Consider the following 18,625-nt stretch of genomic DNA (forward strand, 5'->3'; position numbering starts at 1 on the left):
TGAAGGAAAGTGTTACACATTTGGGGCCTGATCCTGGACCATTTGAGTCAGTGGGAGCTTTTGGCACTGACTTTAATGGGAGCAGGATGGGACCCTTAGGAGGAATATGCTTTTAGTTGGGATTTACCCATAGGGTGTTTTGTTGGTTTTTTTTAACTGGTCATTTGTGAGGAAGGATTTTCCTGTGTATTTCCAAGCAGATATTAAAAATTTCCGTAAAGGAGATTACAGGTTGCATCTTACATCCATTGATATGGACAGGGGATTTTGATCAAAGGGCCTGATTCTATTCTTTAATCCTCCCCTTCCCTTCCTTGCTTACTGAGAAAGCAACCTTGGGAGCCCTCAAGAACTGTTATGTGGTCGGCCCCCTGAACATTCCCCTAAAAGCTGGCTCTGATTCCTGACCGTTTTGATCCCAAGTCCCTAAATTGTACGTCAAACTAGAAAGCAAGTCTAGCTGTTCCTACTGCACTTACTGACCAACCCAACCCCAGTTTATATGCATGTGCACCACATAAACCTGGATCTGGTAAGCAGGTATCTAGTGGCTCCTGCTATTTTTTGACCCCACTCCCCACAGTGTACTGCCAAAACAGAGACTGCAGGGAGCTAGTCCTGCTTGACCCCTGTGGGAACTGGAGTTGACGATGGCAAAGGTCCAGGTTTGGTCAGTGCTTGAACCCAGGCTTCAGGGGGATGGGGAGGTGGAGGGGAGTGTTTTGGGGCAGTTGTAATGAGTTTGCTTGTTCCCTCCTCATGCCATGGGAAGGCGGGACAGGATTCAGGCTGGGCGGGTGCCTCGAGAGCGCGGGGGCGCGCACTGCCTGCGCGCAGCCGGGCCGAGGACGCGACAGGCTCTGGGACCCGAGCGCCAGCCACACACTGGCTGTACCCCGCGACCGCCCCGTCACCGCCCAGGTCGCGCGCATGCGCAGTCCGTCTGACCAGGTACTTTCCCCAGCGCGGGGCCCCAGGCGTTGTCTGACAGGAGAGCGGGGCGGAGGAGGGAGTTTCCGCGAGGCGGGACAAGGCCTCCAAGGGACCCTGGCCAGCCGGCCGCGGTATATATAGCGTGTGGGAGCGGGGGGCAGCTGAGATCTGCGCGCGGCCCAGCCTGGGTGAGTATCGCAGCCGGGGGGGAGGACAAGCCCCGCGCGGCGGGTACTGGGGAGGGGCGGCTCGAGCCTGAGGTGAGAGGCGGGGAGTGCAGGGACGGCGCGGCGTGCAGAGGGCGCTCGATGCCGTCCGTGCGCTGCGGCGTGCACGGGGGGGGGAGAGGCCTCCGCGCGCCGCGGCTCGAGATGGCGGCTTGTGAGGTGGGTACGTGCCGTGGTGACCGCGGTGTGCGGACGCTGAGTGCGTCAATGCAAATATGGTGAGAACGGGTAACGGCGCTGGGCAGTGGTGCGGGCGGTGACGCGGGTGTGGGGCTGTGCCCGGAGGTGGGAGCTGCTGGCGAAGGGTGGGATCGGGCTCAGCTGGCCGGGGCCAGGTACGTGGTACTCTGTTAACTGTGTGTGTGTGAGAGAGAGAGAGACACCATCTTGCCAAGCCCACGCGTGAGTTGAGGACCTCAAACTATGACGGGTTTAAAATAATTATTGGGGTTTGTTTGTTGTGAATTTTGGATTTTTGTTTCTTTGGAGCCTGCAGGCTGCGCGGGGGCATCATGTTTCCAAGCTCTCTGCAACCCTGAGAGCCCGTTAAAAAACGAAGGCCGAGGTTCTTATGTAACCGCTTGTCTTCAGCAGTAAATAGTATGAGACTTGGGTTGGGATCAAATTGTGATAACTGGCGACATTACTTTAGTCAGCCAGGGGTAGGGCTATGGCTAGGCTTGCATGGTGTGGATGGTGCAGCCTGAAACTCGAGTTTAATGGGTGGATGAATAAGCATGGGGTGACGTGCTCACACTCTGTGTGGGAGCTGGTGGTGAATTGTTTCCCATAATTATCCCTTTCTTGCTTTAACTGAAATGGTCTAAAATTTCAAAATTGCAAGAAGGATTAAGTATTAGTTTAAGCACCTAGTTAATTTTAAACTTTATTAAATGCAAAAGGCTGTGTTATTGGATTTGTGCACTTTCAAGATGTGAAGTATCATAGGGGTAGCTGTGTTAGTCTGGATCTGTAAAAAGGGACAGAGAGTCCTGTTGCACCTTATAGACAGAAGTATTGGAGCATAAGCTTCTGTGGGTGAATACCCACTTGTCAAATGCATTTGAGATGTGGTTGACTTTACATGCTGTAGGTAGCCCCATTGAACTCAATGAGGCCATTAACTGTGGAAAGTTAAGCATGTGTGGACATTGTAGGATTTGATGGGCTCACATTTGTATTGTTAAAACTGCAAAAAAATCATAAATGCAAAAGATGAGGTCGTTTCAATGCAATTAAAACTATAATGGACCCATTAAAGTACTAAGGTTAGTCAAGTCCATAGATGACTGAGGAACTTCACGGGGACTTAACCAAACTTGGTAAATGGACAAGATGTTGCTTGATACATGCAAAATAATGCTTACTGGAGGGTAAAACTCCCCTTCTGTATCTTCCAGTACCTTCCACTAAATTTGTGATCTTCACTCATTTATATGCCATAATATAAATTGATGGTATGTCCAAATCTGGAATACTGTGTGCACCACTGATCGCCCCATCTTAAAGGGATACTACAGAAGTAGAGGGGATTCAGAGGAGGGCAATGAGAATGGTCAAGAGCCTGGAAAAATACATGAAGAGAGATTTACAAGACTGGGATTGGTTATTTTAGGACATGCCTACAAGGCATTACTCAGGAAAGTTAAGGCAAATCAACTGCAGGCATGATGTCAGTGCGCCTGAATTCAAGTGTGTGGAAACCCCCATGTGATGCTCTTCAATGAGGATTTGGCGACAGGGAACTCAGACCACTTCACTCCTGCATAAAAGTATCCACATGATGAATTAACCCACTTATGCACATTGTCGTCATACATTCAGTTATTTGGCCCTAAGTTTCCTGATTGCCCCTGTGTAGGCATGCCCTTAGAAAGGAGATGAATAAGAAGTGGAGTTGAAGTGGAACAAGGGAATATTAAAAAAAAAATAGTGGCAAATTGAAAATTGGTTAAAGGAAATACTTTTTTACTCAGTGTGTGACTAGACTGTGGAACTCACTGCCACAACATACCATTGAGACCAAAAATTTAGCACAATTCAAAGAGGGATTGGATGATTATATGGATTACAAGAATATCCAGAGTTACAATAGTAGTTAATGCTAAATGAAAAGATTTGGAAGAGATATAAAACCTCAAGCTCTGGGCATAAACCAGCCTCCAATTATTCAGGATTCAACCCTTATGCGAGGCTGACGGTCCCACAGCTGTCTACTATGGGGTTTCATGTACTTCCTCTGAGGCATCTGGTGTGGGCAACTGTCAGAGACTGGATACTGAACTAGCTGGACCATAGTTCTGCTCTAGTGTGGTAATTCCTGTGTTCCTAGAAGCAGTATTTAACATTTGCATTACTTGACTTTTTATTGTATAACCTTGCAGAACTTTTTGTTGTTGTATTTAATATCCTTGATTAAGAAACTAGAGTTAGTATGACCATCTAGGGCAAACCAGAACTTTGCTAAAGAGGAACCCAGATTAATAATCTGGCTGCACCCATATTTGAGTGGGGTTGCAGCCATGTGGTCCAGGTCACAATGCCACTCACTCAAAGTTGGCTTAGCTGCCCACCTGACACATGGAGTTGCAATGCCACTAAAATTTGGCAAAGCTTCCCTGTCCCCTCCCATCATGTTGGAGGGGCAGCTAGGTTAGTCCACTCAGCTATGGTCAGGGATGGGGCAGAAGGGAGAAGAGAAGGCTGATCTTCTCCCACAACTCACTGTGCCTAATCATTTAAATACCATGGTATCAATGAGCCATCACCAAACTGAAGTGGGTGGGGAGTACTCTGCTGCTTCTGTTTTGCTTGGAGACCTTTCTGTAGGGGGTGTGTGTCACCCTGGGAGAAGCATATTTGTGTTGACTCTATTTCCAATAGGAAGAAGTGTTGTGTGTATTTTAATGAAAGTGTGGAACACTTCAGAAAGCTTGAAACACAGCAAAAAAGGAGACTCTAAAATTAGACTCTGATTTCTATCTCCTGCTCTCACCTGGAATTTTTGGTTGTATTGTGTGGGCCTGGTATTTTTTTCTTTTGTTCTTTTAGCATTTTAAAAAAGCATTCTGTAAGTCATTGGACAACTCCTGAGTTTAGACAAGCCCTTGTTTAATTTAAATTGGCTTAGGTGAATTGGTGCAACTTTTGTGTATGTTTTTATACCCGTTTAAACCTGGCTTGTATCTGTTTAGGTTGCACCTTTAAACTTAACTAAAGCTATGTAAAATAACACCATTAGTCATATCAGTACAACTTTGTATGTAGACCGGGCCACTAATCTATAGTCTCTGTCTACCAAATATTTGACAATTTACGAAATTAAATCATTCACTTTTCCAGATTTTTCGGTACAGGTTAACAAGGTGGGAATAGGTTTTGATGTCAGTGTTTATGGAAGTGACCAACATTAACTATCCTGAAACCTGCTGGCCAAAAATTAAAAAAACTGGCTTTGCAACTCTCATGTTCAACTGGTTTATAATTTGAGAAATACTGTAGATGACAGCTACAACAAATATACCTAATTTATCTTGTTTTATAAGAAAAGTGTCTTTTCTCCTTTACAGGTTTTGGCAGCACAAAGGAATTGGATGTTTCAGACTACAGATATCTACAATTTCTTCTTGTGAACTACAAATCTCAGTATGGAGGCCTAAGCCCCTTAAAAGGGACTTCAGTCTGAAATCTGGGAGGTAGTTTTGTGCACAAATAAAGAAACTAAAGTTAACAAAATATATTTCTGTATTGACCAGTGTAAGTTCTGTTTGCTTTCTGAACATGGCCTACAGAGATCTTTTAATTAATCCGTATAAAATACTAGAATATTCTAGCATAAAGCCATATATTTGTATTAAATGTTATAAGAGTATACTTGTACCCAAGCAACCTGGCTAAGTTTATGATGCCCAGAGTTGAGAGTGTCATGGAAGAAAACACACTCGGTCTGTTCCAAGCCGGTGGGTATATGTGACAAGTTGGTGGTGTCACTGCTATGGTCAAGAATCATTCTTGCTGGAGCTATAGCTCTGCTGTATGTAAGGTTGTTGAGTATAACCTTTAATTTTGTTTGTAGTGTCTTGCATATCTTTGGGTGAGGAATGCTAAAACAGAGTATTTTGTTTTGGCAGTCTGGCATATGAATACACCTTTAGAAGTTTTAGGGCTGTTCTGTTTGTGCCTCTGTAATGTCTCAGATAAGAGTGTTGCATACTTATGTTGAAATTCTAATCAAAACAATCTTTACAGATGTATAAAAGCTGCATTCGTATTGGCTATCTAGGATGAAATAAACACTTAATTTTAAATTGGAGCATGATATTAAGATGCAGTGTCTTCAGTTTTACCCATTTTAGTTTCTTTATTGGGGTGGATTTTGATCACCCTTATATATTTTTCTGTATCTCTTCCACCCAACCTCCTTCTGCACCAAAGTGCCATTGACTGTGAGATGAGAAGTACAGTATACTAAGGAAAATGTGATGTATTGTGACAGGAAAGTCCAGTTGACATACTTTCTGTACCTCCTAGAGTGTTGAGATTGTGTAACTTTTCTCCATTGAAAGCAGTTTTGCAGATTAAAATAAAAGCAGGACTTCCCACATGTATCAAATCTGTTTATGAATCATAATTCATTCTTTTCACATGCGTTCAGTGTTACAAACCAAAATGTTTCACTTTCAGGTCCTTACTCTTTTATATGGCCTGGGAGTTATTCAAAATCACCTCCATGCACAAAATTACCTCCCAGAGAAAGACTTGTCCCATTCTTCCCTAATATTTCATTATGAACATAGTGGAAAGCAGCTCGTTCCTGGCTAATCTGATGAATAACAGCACGGTGTGTGAACTGAAGTATGAGTTGTCGTGTGAACTCTACAGAATGTCCACGTTTTCTACTTTCCCTCTCAACGTGCCAGTGTCTGAAAGGAGTCTTGCTCGAGCTGGGTTTTATTACACTGGTGTGAAAGATAAAGTTAAGTGCTTCAGTTGTGGCTTGATGTTGGATAACTGGAAACAAGGTGACTGTGCTCTGGAAAAACATAAACAGCTCTATCCTAGTTGCAGCTTTGTTCAGAATTTGCTTTCAGTTAGTAATCTTGGATCATCCTCTCATTCAGCCTTCTCACCTCCAGCCACAATAAACAGTTTTTCACCATCTTTGCATTCCATAACTGGTGCTCCAAGCTTAGAACAAATTGGCTTTTTCAGCACTACTTTCTCCAGTTTTCCTCAAGAACCAGTAACTTCTAGGGCTGTTGAGGACCCATCACACCTGCGATCTAACTTTTATAATCCTGCAATGAGCACAGAAGATGCTAGGCTATGTACTTTTCAGACATGGCCCCTGACATTTCTATCCCCAACAGATCTGGCCAAAGCTGGATTTTACTATACTGGACCAGGAGACAAAGTTGCTTGTTTTACCTGTGGGGGTCAACTAAGTAACTGGGAACCGAAGGATAATGCCATGTCAGAACATAGGAGATACTTTCCTAACTGCCCTTTTGTGGAAAATAAAGCTAGAGGCCATCCAATATTCAGCATTTCTAACCAGAGCATGCAAACCCACGTGGCTCGTGTTAAAACATTCATAAACTGGCCAACAAGAATTCCAGTTCGACCTGAACAACTTGCAAATGCTGGGTTTTATTATGTAGGTAAGAAAAGTTAACCTATCTAATATCTTAGTTTATTTCTTTTAGAATTTGCTAAGCAATGGCTTGTGTGAACGCTTATTGAATACTTTGTAAACTTGCTTTTAAAGGTCGTAATGATGATGTCAAATGTTTTTGCTGTGATGGTGGATTGAGGTGTTGGGAGTCTGGAGATGATCCATGGATTGAGCATGCTAAATGGTTTCCAAGGTAACTATTTGAAAAGCTCTGTAAGTGGAAGAATTAGGCCAGTGCCGAGCCTTTTCAGACCTTCCCCTATAATTTTTATCTTGAAATTTGTCAGTGGGAGCAGAGTTAGGCCAATGTGAGTGCTTTTGAAATTGTCACTCTACAGGAGGGTGTATGGGTGGTTTTTTTGTGTGTTCCAGATGGAAAGAATTGAGTGAGAACATCTCTACTGCTGAATAATAAAATGGGGGAAATAATGATGCTAATAACTATGGGGGAGATTTTCAAAGACACATGTCAGTAAGGCACAACTACTATTTGTACCTTTTGAAAATCTCCCCATATGTTAATGATTTTTAAATAGCTTTCATGAAGTTGAGAATAGTACAGGAAAAATAGTGTTTGGTATGCTAATCTTTGACACTGTTTACCATCAGCTATTAAACTTAAGTTCAACATCCAACTTTTTTGCTTAGCTCCTTGTTCATCTCCACCATTAACTTTTAGCATTGTATTTTTTTAATCTTGAGTAAAGTTTAAATTGCTTTACTAGACTGATACGTTTTAAAACCTCTTAATTTTTTGATATCCATTTCATTGCAGTGTACTTTTTTTTTTTAATTTTTAAATTTAGACTAGTTTGTAGACACTGAGTGATTTGGGGGAAGGGGTGGAGTATTGGCTGAGTTTTAAAAACTGTTGAGGTTGTACACTAAAAGGTGCTTATTACTGAATACTTTGATGTTGATGAGATCACATTTATATCTGATAAATACTGAAATTAGGCCATATTAAGATGATTCAGCAAAACATCCCTCTTCAGTAAGGATACTTAAGTGTGTGCTAAAGTTCCATTGAAGTCACTGAGACTTAATCATGTGCTTAACTTTTAAGTATGTGTTTAAGTGCTTCCCTGAATTGGGGCCTAACTGAGCACAGTATTGTAGTCTTCTTATTCTGTGTGGCTTTTAACTAGTCTATATAAGAAATAAATATTGTAATTTGACAAACATTTATATTCTGTTAATGTTTTAGATGTGAGTATCTACTGCGAATAAAAGGGCGAGAGTTTGTCAATCAAATTCAGGCGAGATTCCCACATCTCCTTGAACAGGTAAAACTAGAATTTTTATGTAATTTTTCTGGTTGCTAATATCAGCATTAGATGGTGGTACATAACTTCCCCCCCCCCACACACACTCACTTTCCAGATATTGCTCTAAGTAGTTTGACAGGTATGAGTTTTAGGTTTGATTGACAGTTCATGAATGAAAAGCTTTACATGAAAATGAGATGAACCAATTCTAATTGATGATCTTCAAAACTGACTCTTTGCACATCTTCCATGAGCAGTTTTTGTATTTTTGAGAATTGATATTGAAAATAGATCTGGTAGCATTGGGACTTGACTCATTTGAAGAGCTTCACAGCTATTTACAGTCAAACCTTATGACACTTGGTGTGAGGCAATGAGAGTTCTAGACCAGGGGTTGGCAACCTCTGGCATGTGGCTTGCCAAGATAAGCACCCTTGCAGGCTGGGCCAGTTTGTTTACCTGCCATGTCGGCAGGTTCGTGGCCAGTGGGAGCCACGGTCTGCCAGTTTGCTGTCTCAGGCCAATTGGGACGGCAGGAAGCTGTGTGGGCAACGGATGTGCTGGCTGGTATGGTGAACCGTGGTCAGTGGGAACCGTGATCGGCTGAACCTGCCGAAGTGGCAGGTAAACAAACTGGCCCGGCCCGCTGGGTGCTTACCCTGGCGAGTCGCGTGCCAGAGGTTGCCAACCCCTGCTGTAGACTTTGAGTATAAAGAAGTGAAGTTCTGATTACACAAGGCTTAGTGACTAATGCAGATTAGTACGTGCTAGTACAGAAATTAGTCCGGGTGCCTCTCTTGTGGGACTTTTTTTTTTTTTAAGTAAGCTGTTTGTAACAAGTTTATATTTTGCATAAACAAAAGGCATAGTGAGTAACTTCATTTGGAAGAGAAAAGCTTGTGTTGGTATAAACTGCCTGGATTTACCTCAGTGCACATTCGCAGTACAAATTGTTTAAGACTTGTATAATCCTATCTACAAATACTTCACTTAGGCTATTTGAGTTAAAATTCTTAATTGCAAATCTTTGGGTGGAGCGTGACTGGACAGTGACTAGCACAATGGGATCCTGGCCCCTTACTGGGGCTCTTAAATGCTACAATAACTTAATTATTTGTACCAAGTTCTTCCTTATTATAATAATAATAGGAGATATATCTATTTCCTAGAACTGGAAGGGACCTTGAAAGGTCATTGAGTCCAGCCCTCTGCCTTCACTAGCAGGACCAAGTACTGATTTTTTGCCCCAGATCCCTAAGTGGCCCCCTCAAGGATTGAACTCACAGCCCTGAGTTTAGTAGGCCAATGCTCAAACCACTGAGCTATTCCTCCTTCTTTAAGTAAAGCACTTAATTTTTGTGGAAAAGAATGCTCTGGAATTATCAGCTTTGTATGCAAAGCATTGTATGCTGACTTGTTTGTTTTTTGTTGTTGTTTTAATACTGTTCCTTTGCATTCCATAGCTCTTGTCAACTTCAGATACCCCTGTGGATGAAAGTGCCAATCCACCAAGTATGTACATTTTAGTTAATGTCTTTCAAGCTACATGGTGATAAAACTTTCAGCACACTTATAAACCTAATGAAAATATAAATAGAACTTTTGTATGGATGCTTTCCAAAATTAGCTTGCTAAGCAATTCATAGCATTTTAGAAAGCAGCAGCATTGGAATGCTTCCCAGCAGGTCAAAGCTTTTTTTGACAGTTGTGTAGTGTACTTAAAATGTCAGTGATGTGTGTAGGAAATTTTATGCTACAATATTCCCTTCAAGTTTGTTGCAAGAGAAATTTCTCATCCCTTCATAATTTCCACAATACTTGGGATTTGTATACATACTGTATAGTTTCTGAAGAGTTTGCCTCTGTTTGCGTGTTCTCTAACTGGACTCTATGGACTCATTATTGGTTACACTAGCTTCTGCTAGAGTAACCCAGGGTATGGACCACCCTGGTATCAGAACTCCTTAGAGAGTGTTGTGATTACACAAGATACCTACAACCCTACCCTGCTGGGAACCTGCAGCTATGTCAACACCTTCAAAAGTGGGCAGCAATAGCCAGGGAGAGGGAATGGCCAAGCCAGCTTGGGGACATACTGAAGAATTGCAGCCTTCCAGACAGCTTCCTCGGGCTGTAAAGCTCTCTTATTCAGTGGAATACCCAAGTATGATGACAGTGCTGTCTGACTTCTCTGGGGGTGAATTCCCCATAGTGCCATTGGCCCCTGCTGAGGCAGTGAGATGAGTCAGATTTCCAATTATTACGCTTAGTTAGCTAAGTGCCAGGAAAAGGATGATCAATAGTAGAACTGTAACAATTCTATTAATGCAGATGCGACTCAAGAACTTGTTATACTATATGAAAGGGAGGTATTTCCATAACTAACTTTTTTTACCATTCTTTTTCAGTTCTAATCTAACGACGCTGTTCAACAATGGCGTGACCTCTGGGTTTTCCCTGCTTTTGCTGCTTTAAATTGGATCTTTGTTATTGTAACAAAGCTTTTTTTGTTGAAATACAGTCTAATAAAATTCTAAACGGGACTTAAGTAAAAATATCTTGATTTTTAAAAAGTTAGGCCTATGTCATTAAATGATTTTTTTATGCTAAATCTCATTTATATACTGAAGATGTTAAAAATACTTTAGAGGATATGAAAACTTCATATATCTCTTTTCTTTTTCTTTCTTCCCCTTCATGAATAGCTATTCATTCAGAATCTAGAGAAAGCCATTCAGAAGATGCAATCATGATGAACACCCCAGTGGTTAAAGCAGCCTTGGAGATGGGCTTTAGTAGAAGACTAATAAAGCAGACAGTTCAGAGTAAAATCTTAGCGACTGAGGAAAATTACAAGACTGTTAATGATCTTGTGTCCGATCTGCTTACTGCAGAAGATGAAAAAAGGGAAGAGGAGAAGGAGAGACAATCTGAAGAAGTGGCATCGGGTATGCATAGGGCACTAGTAATGCACTTATCCTCGTTGTTAGATTGTTATCTGTTTGCTTTTTGGTCTAATTCTGGGGACACTTGTTTTCATGAGCTTTGGTAATTTTTTGTGTGTGTGTTTTAAAGGTAAATATAAAGGATTAACACTGTATCATCTGGATATAAGTGTGGAATTTAGGCCTCAATCCTGGAATTATCCTTAGTGAAGCACCCCATATTTCACTGGGGCTCGATAAGATCCATGAGTCCACCTGCACAATGCTCTGCAGGATCAAGACCATATTTTTGTCCATATGCCTATAATGTGGTGTTAAGTCCATCATATAAACCAAAACTGTAACTCCTCTATATAGGAAAACTTGCACCACGTAGAAACGATTATAAATATAATTTCAGTCTCCTAAAGTTACTACTGGTCAGCTCTGTTACTTCTGTGACTTCTCAGTAATAATAAAAACATTGAGATTAATGTACAAGAGGCCAGATTTTTTTCTTTTTTAATTGATATTCCTTGACATTAGATGTAAAGTCAGCAGGGTCTGACACAATTCACCCAGAAGTGCTTCAGCTAATTTCTTATGCAGTCTTAGAACTATTACTTATCTTCAAGAGCTCATGGTGGACAGGTGAGGTCCCAGAGGAGCAAAGAAGAAAGCTACTATGTTTTCCCACCTTTAGAAAGGGAAACATTGAAGACCTGGGGAATTATAGACAAGTGGGCCTAACTTCAATACCTGGAAAAGATATTGGAACAAATTAAACAATTATTTTGTAACCTCCTAGAGGATAGTACTGATAAGTAATAGTCAACATGGTTTTGCCAGGAACAAATCTTGTCAAACTGACCTAATTTCCTTCTTTGGTAGGGTACTGGCCCAGTGACTTGGGGGTGAGAGGGTAGATATGGTGGTAGATATTGGTTGGTTTTTGGTTTTTAAAGTAAGGCTTTTGACACAATGCCATATGACAATCTCATCAGTAAACTAGGGAGATGTGGTCTAGGTTAGTGGCTCTCAACTTTTTTTTTTTTTTTTTTCATTTGTGAGCCCTTAAACTTCAAATGGAGATACAGACCCCTTTGGAAATCCTAGATGTAGTCTATGGATGCCCAGGGGCCTGCAGACCACAGGTTGAAAACCACTGGTCTAGGTGAAATGACTATAAGGCAGGTGGACTGGCTGAAAGACCATACTCAGAGTAGTTTTTGGAATTTGCAGGTGACATGAAGCTGGGAAGGATTGCAAGCCATTTTGGAGGATATTAGAATTCAAAATGACCTTAACAGACTGGAGAACAGATCTAAAATCTACAAAATTAAATATAATAAAGACAAGTGCACTTAGGAAGGAAAAAAGTGAAATGCACAATTATGAAATGAGAAATAAATGGAAAAACTGCAGAAAAGGATCTGGGGGTTAAAGGGTCAGAAGTTGAATGAGTCAACAATGTGATGCAGTTTTGAAAAAGACTTAATAGAATTTTAGAGGTGTTTTTAACTTGGTTAATGAGGAAAGTTTGTGATTTTTGTTTTTGTCTGTTTTTAAACCGTAACCTGGTCATGTTTACCCTTGAGAAAAGATGACTATGGGGGAGAGAGGAAATGGGTACAGATAAAATAGCACATACGGTTTTTCCAGTCTGTTTTATAAAGAGGCAGAGACCAGTTCTCCTCCATGTCTACTGAAGGTAGGGAAAGAAGTAATGGGCTTAATCTGCAGTAAGGGAGATCTAGGTTAGATGTTAGGAAAAACTTTCTAACAATAAGATTAGTTAAGTAGTGGAACATTTTACCAAAGGAGGCCGGAATCCCTGTCCCTGGAGTCTTTAAAAGAACAGGTTGGACAAACACCTGTCAGGGATGGTCTAGGTATATATGGTCTTGCCTCAGTGCAGAGGGATGGACTAGATGACCTCTCAAGACCCTGTCCAGTCCTGTACTTCTAATTCTTTAACATTTGCTTTTCAGTTTCAAAACCTCACAAGCATGCAGTCTGGCTTTGAACCTCTTGAAAAACAGTAGGAGCCATGATTTAATGAACATAATTTCTGTAGCACAGCATATTAAAGTGCTGCGTATGTCATCCTGGCTCACTATATGCCAACAGCTGAGATGTCACAACGTGGTACATTTCTAGTCATTATACCACAGTAGAAATTGGACAGTCACAATCTGGAGAATATAAAACACAATTGTACAATGTGTGGTTTGTTTGGGGTTGTTTTTTGATGAGTGTTCTGTACTGTTTAGGTCTTCCCCATGCATAACTCTGTCCCTGTGGTTTTTCAAAAAAATACTTAGTCCACACAGATTTAACAGTATTTTTGACTGGCATTGATTTTTGACTTGATAAGCCAGGCCTTTGGGTCTGTGCATTCCACTTGTGCAATGAATATACCTTTCACTGTTGTGAGGTGGCCTCGCTACTTTGGAGGAGAAGGGTGACTTTGTAAAACTTTACAATACTCAAACTACTTGTCTGCCTCTCGTGATATGTGAAGTCTGTAGTAATTTAATAGTGTGTATTACTGATATGGAGTGGGAAGTGAAATGAAGAATGAAAAGAATCAAGGTATCTCTTATAATTGGATAGCACACATCAGTTACTAGTAACAATGGAACTTCAAATCTTGTAACTTACTGAATTTTCCCCTTGAATTTAAGATGACCTGTCCTTAATTCGGAAGAATCGAATGGCTTTGTTTCAGCATTTGACATGTGTGCTTCCTATCCTGGAGAGTTTACTATCGGCCAAAGTGATAACTGAACTTGAACGTGATGTTATTAAACAAAAAACCCAAACGCCATTGCAAGCAAGGGAACTGATTGATATGATTTTAGTGAAAGGAAATGCAGCAGCCCACATATTCCGAAACTGCCTGCGAGAGTGTGATCCTATGTTGTACAAAGATTTATTTGGTGAGTTTGACTGACAGCTGTACTTTTTTTTCTTTTTTCTTTTTTTCCTTTTTTCTTTTCCCCAGAAGATTGATAAACTTATTTCCTAAGTCTAACCATCTTTATTTTCTTAGTAATACGTAGATCCCTGCATGGATACAAAATTTATATCTGCAGATGCGGATGTCCATGGATATAAAACGGATATCTGCAGGGCCCTACCAGGAACCACAACAGTGAAAGCTGCAGTATGTTGGGCTGCTGCTGCACGCAGGAGCCAGTGCCCAGTCTGGGCAGCTTCTCCAGTATGACTGTTTCTCCCCCAGCCTTACCCATTGACTTGGGCACCAGGCTCACCAGCAGCTGTCCCTGGTTGTGCTAGTGTGCACAAGTGGCTCACATGCTCCCGGACAAGAATCCCTTTCATGCAGTGATCTGCCTCTCCTGGGTCCTTTGAGCGACAGCCTGACATGGTGCTGCTTTCGTCGCTGTTCCTAGTAGAGCCCTGCAGCTCTGCGGATATAAATCTTGTATCCATGCAGGACTCTAGTAGTACAGTCTGAGGTATAGTAGTAAAGCATTGGTTAAAGATTCTACTGGAATATAGATAATTCTAGTGACTAAAATGTTCTTTTTGTCATTTTAGTTGAAAAAAACATGAAGTATGTTCCCACAGAAGACACTTTAGGTAAATTTTCAGTTTTATTCCTTTGAGTGGTTTGGGCAATAACTGAGGTTCTCACAACAAATTTTTCTCTTTGACACTATCACATTCTGGGGTGTAATCCAGACTAGTGAGGGGTTGTCACCACCTGCTCTGTGACCTGATTGCCTCATAATGCTTTACTATTGTAGTTCCCAACTTTTGCTGCTCACAAAGAGCCTATGAGCATGCAAGTTACTCTGAGTGTCTGTTTATAACGACAGTCCTAGTTTGGTGGCTCTGACTCCAGCAGCCTGTTAGCAGCACTCTTGTCACACTTAGGCTTCCACCAGCCTTGGTTACTACTTGCAGAGTGGCCTCAACATAACCCCAGTCCCAAATTTTTCCCAAAACTGTGTGTATTGCACTATGCAGCCCTTTTCAGGTCTGTTGCCCCTGCAAAGGGTCAATAGTCAACAGCTTGTGACTTCAACTAGTTACCAAACACACTAGACCCTTGCTAGAATTCGGGATTTGAGATCCATGCATGGTACCGCATTAACGTGGGGATCGTGTTAAAATGAATTGCAATTAAAGTAATTAAATTTGGGATCCATGGCCGTGACCGTGTTATATGTGAATTCGCGCTATATAGATGCACGTTTTAGCGAGGGTCCGGTGTAGTTCATTTTAAACAATACCATTTTATTCTCTAATTCAAACTAAACCAAGCTTATTTAACTAAAGACATCTTAGGTGAGTACAACTCTAAGGCATTAAAGTCAGAAATAGTTACAAGAGAAATAAAAATACTCACTTTCTAGTAGCTAAAACTTAACAAGCTAGACTGGGTTCAGAGTAAAATCCTTACCACATGATCCCAGCAACATGGCTGACCAAATTCTCAGATCAGGGTCTCCCCCACTAAAATCAAAGGGCTGGCTCCTTTGTCTTAGGAGAGAGTGAGCTTGCAGTGTGTGTGGTGTTTTGTTTTTTTTGCCCCTCACTTTTACAGTCCAGTCACCCTTTGAAATGCATTTTCCTGACGGTTACCCTTAGATAAAGTTCATTCCAGCTCTGAGGATGGAGATCTGAAGTCTCAGGGTGAAAGAGGTTCTATGTTGTTCCTTGCTGAAATGCAGATCAGTTTGTTCCTGCACCCCTTCATTGTCAAGTGGCCATTCTTTGCCAGGTGGTTGCCAGTCAACTTTGACCTGTGGCATGAGGCATCAGCTTGTCCTTTTGTCTATCAGAAACTGGTTTCCCCCCCCCCCCCCACTCCTCCCAGATTTGTGTGGTAAACACATTTTAGTCATAATTTCTATAACCCTTAATATGCACTTCTGACATACATGACACAAGAATATCAATGATCCGTGTGATGTTCATTTTGAAATGATACCTCACAAGGCATATTTTGTACTGGGTGGCAGTTGTACTGAATTTCATTGCTTTCCCATCTCTAATCAGTTCTGCCATTTGAAGATCTCTTTGTGGTGTTAAGTTTGTTTGTTCTCTTCTCAGGGTTACCCATGGAAGAACAACTGAGAAGATTACAGGAGGAAAGAACCTGTAAAGTTTGCATGGACAAAGAAGTTTCTATTGTATTTATTCCATGTGGTCACTTAGTGGTATGCAAAGAGTGTGCACCTTCCCTAAGAAAATGCCCTATTTGCAGGGGGACAATAAAGGGTACTGTTCGTACATTTCTTTCATGAAGAGAGAACCTGCAAGCTCCTGTTCCTATGCATCCTAGCAGTGCTCACGACTAACCCAGTGATGTGTTAAGAATGGAAAACTCTAGTAAAGAAGATAATGGATAAATTACTTGCTTAATGTGGCAATAGTGGACTGTTGTGTGAGCATGCTAGGCCTTATGCTGCCAAAGATCTTTTTTGAAACCTGTGTAAGTAATTATTTTAAAATGATGGAAACATAAGATCTATTTTTTGTGAAGTAACTTTTTTTTCCAGAAAGTCTTATCAATGAGGAAGAGATCTCATAAACATGCCTTTATCCTAATTTGAAAAGAAATCCTTTACTAGTGAAGCATTGTGTTCTAATACATTTAATTTTAAAGCTGAGTCTTAAATAACTGAAGCGTTTTCATGAGACTTTCCTACAAATGACACTTGATACTTGTAAGACTACAGGATCTTCTATTTCAGCTGTTCTGGTTGTATCAAGACTTAAAAAAAAAAAAAAAATAGACTACAAAAAGACCTTATAAAAGTCTGACATTCTGTTAATGTGTGTATAATTGATATTTAATTATATGAAAACAGCATTAAAATGTTTTCAATAAACTATTTTAGAAGTGAAGACTTTTATTTAGTACAAAATGTTCCCAAAGTTAGTTTAAATTTTTGTATAGGTTGCAGTGACAATGGAAAAGTGTTTGTTAGCTGTATTAATCTGTACTGTGTGTTCTGCTGATTTCCTCTTAGCACAGCCTTTTTTAATTACACTTTTCCTAGCAAAATTAATCTGCTTTAGTTTCCTCCTTATTCAAATTAATAGGGAGGGTGATTACTGCATTAGAGGTAGACTAATAATGCAGGTATTACACACTCCTGTAATATTGGTAAATGTATTGTGTTTCACGCAACTCCTGGCAAAAAGTGCCGTCTGAGCAGCCTCCCATGCAAACAAAAGGGACTTCTGTTCAATTTCACTCCTTCTGTCTGCCTCTCCCTCATGAAGAAGAAAATGCTGCTGACAGAGGAGCAGCCCCTAGTACTCACTACTGTGTTGTCCTTGGGGCGGAATCCAAGTCCTGCTGTAGGACTTGCACTCATGACATTAGAAACCAGGTTGCTGGCCAGTAGTGGTAGTAGCCTTTTTAAGATGACGAGATCAATTACAGGTAAGTAAAAGTTCTTCAAGATGTGTGGTCCTTATCTGTATTCCACAGAGGATTATACACATGTGCCAGGCACTTGGTGCCGGAGCTTTTGAAAGTAGTGCTGTTTGGTAGTCTGTGCGTCTGGCCTTGTGGTCTTGCCCCAGGTGATAAAGGGCACATTGGGCAGCCAGCGTTTCCGGTTCCTTCTCTACCACAGAGCTGTTGACTGCAGCAGAGGGGAAGGAGGGTGAGTTTGGAATAGATAGGGACAATCTATCTTGAAGAACCTTCACTTACAGTAAGCAAGCTCGTTTTCTTTTTCGAGTGGTTCCTATTGTATTCCAGGGAGGGTGATTAACACACAGTACTTGTGTGGGAGGATGGGGCAAGGAGACGGGAGTGGAGGTCTGCTGCTTCAAACAGAGCATCATCTGTCATGGAATTTTGCACTAGAGCATAATATATGGAAAAGGTGTGTACCAAACTCCACATGGCTGCCTTGCATATATCTGCAAGGGGCATGTTGTGGAGTGTGGCTGTAGCTGATTGCTCTTGTGGAATGGGCCCAAATCCCTTCAGGCAGGGGTCATCCTGATGATTGATAACAGCACGTCAATGTACTGAGAACCACTTGAAGATTCTGTGGGTGGAAATAGTTTGTTTCATTCTCTGCTATGGCAACAAACCCTGGGAGATTTCAGAAAGGGCTTTGTTTGGTCATGATAAAAATCCAATGTCCTTCAAACATCTGAGTGAAGCCGCCTTTCCTCATTTGAGATGTGAGGTTTGGGGAAGACAGTGGATAAATATATGGGTTGATTTGAGGTGGAATTGGAAAACCACCTGGGAGAGGAACTTGGGATGGAATTGTTACGGAAACTTTTCTTTCCTAACCAATGTAATGGTGACAAGGAAGGGAACTTTCATGGAAAGGAGAGATAGTGAGCACAAGACCATAGGTCATCAGTGAGGTGAAGACTAAGTTAAGGTCACATGGTAGGAGGGGGGGCAATCAGTTGACTAGGTGGTTTATTTTTGCAGGAGGCAAAACTGCAGTTAACAGGTGGATAAAGATTGAACAACTATCCATCAATGGATGAAGGGTGCTAATGGCAGCTGTATGCACCTCAATGGAACTGAGGGTCAGTCGTGAGTCCTTCCAATTAAAGGAAACATTCAAGGAGTAACAG

At 41.3% G+C, this 18,625-nt stretch overlaps 1 protein-coding gene across 5 annotated transcripts; it reads left to right on the top strand.

Moving 5' to 3' along the window:
• The first annotated feature begins 957 nt into the window (after nt 1-957).
• On the top strand, nt 958-16,899 carry LOC115650417 (inhibitor of apoptosis protein-like). 5 transcript variants are annotated; one of them, XM_030560395.1, is made up of 10 exons: nt 958-1,121; nt 4,730-4,916; nt 5,844-6,820; nt 6,928-7,027; nt 8,042-8,120; nt 9,566-9,614; nt 10,808-11,050; nt 13,714-13,968; nt 14,594-14,635; nt 16,115-16,899. In XM_030560395.1, exons 3-10 carry the CDS (start codon nt 5,947-5,949, stop codon nt 16,306-16,308), a joined length of 1,836 nt encoding a protein of 611 aa, XP_030416255.1. In that variant the 5' UTR covers nt 958-1,121; nt 4,730-4,916; nt 5,844-5,946; the 3' UTR covers nt 16,309-16,899. The 5 variants fall into 5 exon arrangements, with proteins under 5 accessions (XP_030416255.1, XP_030416264.1, XP_030416230.1 ...); XM_030560404.1 differs by having other exon boundaries at nt 4,730-4,855; XM_030560370.1 differs by having other exon boundaries at nt 4,730-6,820.
• Nucleotides 16,900-18,625: the final 1,726 nt, after the last annotated feature.

This window comes from Gopherus evgoodei, chromosome 1, assembly GCF_007399415.2.
Source record: "Gopherus evgoodei ecotype Sinaloan lineage chromosome 1, rGopEvg1_v1.p, whole genome shotgun sequence".
Lineage (NCBI taxonomy): Eukaryota > Metazoa > Chordata > Testudines > Testudinidae > Gopherus > Gopherus evgoodei.

Excerpts from the sequence above, each read along its gene's own strand:
- LOC115650417 (XM_030560370.1), top strand. The coding sequence starts at position 5,947 with ATGAACATAGTGGAAAGCAGCTCGTTCCTGGCTAATCTGATGAATAAC. Across the intron at positions 6,821-6,927 it reads TGCTGGGTTTTATTATGTAG|GTCGTAATGATGATGTCAAA; the intron begins GTAAGAAAAGTT and ends TTGCTTTTAAAG. Across the intron at positions 11,051-13,713 it reads ATCTGAAGAAGTGGCATCGG|ATGACCTGTCCTTAATTCGG; the intron begins GTATGCATAGGG and ends CTTGAATTTAAG.